This window comes from Phycodurus eques, chromosome 12 (assembly GCF_024500275.1).
Source record: "Phycodurus eques isolate BA_2022a chromosome 12, UOR_Pequ_1.1, whole genome shotgun sequence".
Classification (NCBI taxonomy): domain Eukaryota; kingdom Metazoa; phylum Chordata; class Actinopteri; order Syngnathiformes; family Syngnathidae; genus Phycodurus; species Phycodurus eques.
The window spans coordinates 1,745,782-1,751,522 of NC_084536.1; the positions used below are offsets into that span (position 1 = coordinate 1,745,782).

The window sequence follows — 5,741 nt, forward strand, 5'->3', positions numbered from 1 at the left end:
ATCCCCCGTCACGCACCCGAGACAGATTCTGCGGCCTCAGCGTGGAATCTTACGCATCAAGTTCAAGGCTAGCAAAGTACCGATGATACTGGAAAAAATGACCGCGACGTTTGCACCAAAATGCCGTAAAATCAGCACAGCAAAAAACTCAATCAAAAAACGCTGAAACAGCGTTCAATTTACATGAATTATTAACCCATCCAAAAATGCTAATTTGAAAGTAGAACTATGTTAAAAGAATCAGATTTCTCTGGAGGATTAACAAATATACTATATTTTCAATTACGGCTTGACCGATATGGATTTTTTGAGCCCGATTCCGATATTTGGCAGAAAGGAATTCCGATTAATCGGTCGATCAATTTAAAAAAATATGTCGCGAACATAATCGCGAACAGCAGCCGCGTTGTGGCCCCGAATTGCACACACAAGTTCAAGTTCAAGGCTACAAAAGTATTTTTGCACAATTATTAAAGGGCACATTATATGTTATATGCATATATTGTCATTGTAGATCAATTGAGCAGACACATTCTGGAATGTACACACAAATTGTTAAACCTCCAGAAACAAACATGGTGTGTGTGTTTTTTGTTGTTGTTTTTTTTTTAATTAAAAGGACATATACGTGATGAGTGTGTGCGTCTCGAAGATTTGAGGACATTTTGTATCGTTTCGAAAGTTTTATACACCCTCCCAAATTTTCGACTGTTGATTGCTAGTCCCGACAGGAAATAGCATGACGCAAACAACACAGAAAGGACGCACAAGGGAGAAAAATTTGCACTTGCAACACTTTTTTTTTTTTAATTATATTTAGATGGAGTCAAATGTTTTATCACAGTTAGGATGAAAACACTTCTTTAAAACTTTTTTCCCAAAACAATAAAAAAGCACGACGAAAAAAACAACTGCCTCGGGGGGTTTTAAGCTCTTAAATTTTACATATTTATAGTTCAAAACAAAAAGAAACATTCTTTTTATAAATACTGTTTCATCTGTAGTAAGTAAATACCATAATTTAATTACAAATGGATAAATATGGCAGTTGGCTATTTACACTCACACACACACAGTTACAGGAAAAACAACACAATGTTTCATTTTTCCTCAACAGTCCTTCCACATACGTACGTATAGCATAATTGTTTGTTACAATTTGCAGAGCAGAAAAAAAAAAAAACGGCACAAGTTCAGCCCGGCCAACTTTTTTTTTTCTTTAAAAAAAAAAAAAAAAAAAAAAAAAAAAAAGAAACAAAAATGTACATTCACAGGCATGATCAACGTGGTGTGTCCGTGTATTCAACTTTGGCACGCTTTTCAGTTTGTAGGCGTTTAAAAGTTTCCAGTATAGTACAATCAGTTTGCCCGATCAGGATCACAAAATGGAGTACAATTGTTATTGGATTATGTGCGCTAAGAGTCCAGTTCGAGTGACAGCTACCGTTGAAGAAACATCTAGACACCGAGAAAGACAAATCTAGCACAACCAAAGTCAGCCACTATTTACAATATTTTACACCTTTTCCTCTCTTGTGGTGGACGAAGCACAACGACAACAAAAAGTCATGAAATAAACAATTTGTGTCCCAATCTCATTTTAGGGGCGGCGGGGGCGGGGGGTGGGGGTCCAGTGCTGTGAAATGCGTGCGTGCGTGCGTGTGTCTTCGTTTGCGGGGAGGGGAGGGGGGCGTCCTACACGTACCATTCACTGAAATTGGACGACAGGCCGCCGTGGCCGGTGCTGCTGTGCACGACCGAGGCGGGCGACAGCGTGGTGTTGCTTTGGCTCTCGGTGGCGGGCGACACCAGCCCCGGCGGGGTGGACGACTCGTAGCCCGAGCTGGCGGCCGGCGAGGAGTCGGACGCGGACGCGGGCGGGGACGACTCGTGCACCTGTGGGGTGGGCGGTGGGGGTTCATGTTAAAAAGTTATTACAAGGACCAAGAGGCTATTACATATATTATCAGTTTATTACACATCTATTACATGTGTAATACAGAGAATGCATTTCATTAGATGCTGACATCAAGTGACATTGTCTACAGTGTTTTTATTAGGATGTTTTTTTTTTTTTGTAAAATGGGAATTCAAATTTGTATTCACAATTTGGTATATCTTCCATAACCTTTTGTACTCCGGAAAGGGCTGCATCGTGCATTCAATTTTTACGTCAGTGAAAGTGCTTACAATGCAACTGCTCATTTATTGTACTCTTATCAAATGTTTATTTCAACCTTAATTTAGCCACCGAGAGCAGACTCTCATTTGCGAGGCCGACCTGGCACATCCGTTACATGTTTATTACAGTAAGGAATATCCACTATGTGTTTGTATGCAGATTTTTTTTTTCTTTTGTATCATGGGAATTCCAAATGTGGTTCCTCCAAATTTGGCATATCTTACAAACCGTTTTATCCACTGAAAAGGGGGATAGATCATGCATTTAATTTTTATGACTAACTGCCTACAATGTAATGTCTAATTTATTGCACTTTTATCACATTTACTACACATCTGTTACATATAATGCATTCTACTAGCTGCTGTGCATGAAAGGCACATTGTCCTTTATGTGTTTGTACTAGGATTGTTTTTCATAAAATGGCCATTTCTCATGATTTTATTTGGTATTAGCCATATTTTATACAGCTTTTAACATTGAAAAGGATAAAAACCTCATGTATTACACGCTCATTACACATTTATTACACAGACTGCTTATTATTGGCTATAAACTCCACACAATTACAATGAAGTTGATTCTGGATGCTGTGCCAAATGATACATCCTAGGGAAAATGCCCACTGTGTGTTTTATTGAGGACGAGTCCTTTATTATTTTTTTTTACAGCTTTTTACACGCCGAGAAAAGTTGCAATTCCTCATGTTTATTACACTGTTATTACAAGAGGATTCTTATTATTTTTACCTTCATGTGTTTCCGTAGGGAGCTGGGGTGCGTGTAGGACTTGTCGCACATCTTGCACAGGTAGGGCTTGTCCGAGGTGTGGACGTGCATGTGCTTCTTTCGGTCGCTGCTGTTGGCGAATCTCCTGTCGCAGCCTTCGAACTCGCACTGGAAGGGTTTCTCTCCTAGTATTCATTTTAAAATAATAATAGTAAAGGCAGTCAGGAATTGCCACAAAATGCCTCAGGCTGAAATGCATTCGAAATATAACCCCCCCCCCCCCCCCCCCGCCTCAAAAATAAAACAATAAAAAGTCACGTAGTTAGAACAAAGATAACAGCACCTTTCCTGCATATGCAAAGCTGAATGGGGGTTAGCTTGCCTGGCTAAATAATGCGCATATTGATTTAGGGGAGAGTTGTTTGGGGGGTGCGCGGGGCCATCGTCAGTCGGCCCGCAGAAGGCGCACCATTTGCTTGCAGAGCAAGAGACAATAAAAATGGAATTAGCAGCTGGCCTTTTTTCATGCGAGATGGGCGGACGCGTGAAAGGCCGCCAACGCACACGCAACTCAAAATGTTTCCATTTCGTCAAAAGTGCACCAATGCAAAGCTAGCTTGCGATGAACTATATTTGTTTTCCCTACGCCCTGCACACACACACACACACACACACAAAAAGAGAACATTTGAAATATAAAAATACAAACGAGAAATTTTAGTATCATTCGGCTTATTACAAAACGTTGAAATTAAATTAGGTGGGCAATTACATTTGTTTTAGGTTTACATGATTAGGGAAAAAAGTGACGGTTTTTTTTAATCTATTATTTAAAAAAAAGTGAACATAAATAAAGAGTTGACCCATTATTGTAAACGTCGAATTGAAACAATGTCTTGAGAATTTGCTTGGGGCGCAAATGCAATCCGTTTTACGAATAGTGAAGGGAAAAAATATGCGCGACTTTTTTCACGATTGAAAAGGTGAAAGGTATGACCGGTAAAATGGGCCATAATTCCAGGGGTGATTAGAAGGAGAAAACCCTCCCGCTGTGCTCAACCGTTAACAGGGCAAATTTGAGGCGGATGTCGAAACGGGACTCATTCGCCTTCCGTCTGAATGATGTGCCGAATATTCTACATAGTGAATATATCTGTTTGCTAGGTCGCTCCAAAGTCAGCGAAAGGCGCGTGTTTTGCGTCGCCCGTTACCTGTGTGCGTGCGCTTGTGGATCTTGAGGTTCTCGGAGCGGGCGAAGACTTTTCCGCAGCCGGGGAAGGGGCACGGGAAGGGCTTCTCGCCCGTGTGCACGCGGATGTGGTTGACCAGCTTGTACTTGGCCTTGAAGGGCTTGCTCTCGCGCGGGCACTCCTCCCAGAAGCAGATGTGGTTGGTCTGCTCGGGCCCGCCGACGTGCTCCACGGACACGTGCGTGACCAGCTCGTGCATGGTGCTGAAGGTCTTGTTGCAGCACTTCTTGGGCTCGCTCAGCTGCTCGGGTTCGAGCCACTTGCAGATGAGCTCCTGCTTGATGCACTGCTGGCGCATGTAGCGGAAGAAGGCGCCCGGGTGGTGGTGGTGATGGTGGTGGTGGTGCGCCTGCGCCTGCGCCGCCGCCGCCGCCGCCGCCGCGTGCACGTTGACGTTGACGGAGCCGTACTGGTTGTGCAGCTGCGCCGCCGAGTACGCGTCGGCACGGGGGCTGGACACCTGGTGGTGGTGGTGGTGGTGGTACTGCTCGGAGCGGCCGAACACCTCCCCCGCCAAGCCCAGCCGCATCTGCCCGTTGAGCACGTTGCCGGCGGCGGAGGACGCGTGGGGGCCGTGCTGCTCGTGGATGCCCGGGAACAAGATGTGGCCCTGCGGCGCGTCCGCGTGGTGGTGGTGCGCGGGGTGCAGGGCGCCCGCCGCGGGGCCGAAGAGCGCGTGCTGGCCCCCGGCCGCCGCCGCCGCCGGGCTCTCGCCGAAGCCGCCGCGGCCGCGGAACAAGAAGTCCCGGGTGGAGTTGAACGGGGAGCCCGCGTACGGCGTGACGTGCGCGCCCAGGGCCGCCGCCGCCGCCGCCGCCGCCGGGTAGCCGCCGGGCCCCTGGCTGCTGAAGGCGGAGCTCTGGCCCGGCGGGGACAGGTCGTGGTTGAGCTTGAAGGCGCCCATGTGGGCCGCCGAGTCCACGAAGGAGTTCTGGGCCAGGCTCAGGTCTCGCTCCTGCATGTCGCCGGCCGCCGGGTGGTGGCGGCCGAACGAGCCCAGGCCGGGGAACTGGTGGCCCGCGTCCAGCAGCATCGCGGTCGAACTGGCTCTCGGGAAACGACGAGGACGGCGGCGCGGCGCTGCGCTGCGCTGCGCTGCGCGGACTTGTCGGCGAGTGAGCGTCGGCGGCGGCGGCGGCGGCGGCGGCGGCGTGGAGGCGCGAGAGTGTCACGCGCAGGGACGCGACATCGCAGACTGCTGAGCTCCGCGCCGAAACAAACACTCACTTCTCTTCAACTTTCATGAAGATGCAACAATCCCAACGTGACGGCCTCCTCTCGGGCGTCCCGAGTCTCCCTGATCCTCACACTAGTTCGAACATGCGCGAAGTGGGCTTTTGTTTTTTTGCTTTTGTTTTTCTTTCTGTCCTTGTTGTGCGCCGCGTCTCTCTCGCTCGCTCTCGGGGTCTCTTCTGGCGCCGAGGGTCCCAAAAGCTCCTCGGCGGACTGGCCCTTCCTCCTCTAACGCCCCCTTTAACTGGGGCCACTCGACGGGCTCCTCGCAGCCTCATTGGCCGCCGCGCCTCATCAATCCCAGGTGGCCCTCCAATGGCAGGTAACGCGGCGTTGTTCCGCTAATAA

At 48.2% G+C, this 5,741-nt stretch overlaps 1 protein-coding gene across 1 annotated transcript; it reads right to left on the reverse strand.

The window, feature by feature from the left end:
* Positions 1-795: 795 nt before the first annotated feature.
* On the reverse strand, positions 796-5,275 carry zic2a (zic family member 2 (odd-paired homolog, Drosophila), a). Its single transcript, XM_061691793.1, has 3 exons — positions 4,122-5,275; positions 2,932-3,095; positions 796-1,896 (listed from the first exon to the last, which is right to left on the reverse strand). Exons 1-3 carry the CDS (start codon positions 5,191-5,193, stop codon positions 1,696-1,698), a joined length of 1,437 nt encoding a protein of 478 aa, XP_061547777.1. The 5' UTR covers positions 5,194-5,275; the 3' UTR covers positions 796-1,695.
* Between the last annotated feature and the right edge of the window lie 466 nt (positions 5,276-5,741).

Bases quoted from the DNA above. Each gene is read 5' to 3' on its own strand.
- zic2a (XM_061691793.1), bottom strand. From the start codon at position 5,193: ATGCTGCTGGACGCGGGCCACCAGTTCCCCGGCCTGGGCTCGTTCGGC. The intron at 3,096-4,121 runs GTAACGGGCGAC...AATGAATACTAG, and splicing joins CCACAAGCGCACGCACACAG to GAGAGAAACCCTTCCAGTGC. The intron at 1,897-2,931 runs GTAAAAATAATA...CCCACCCCACAG, and splicing joins CCCTACGGAAACACATGAAG to GTGCACGAGTCGTCCCCGCC.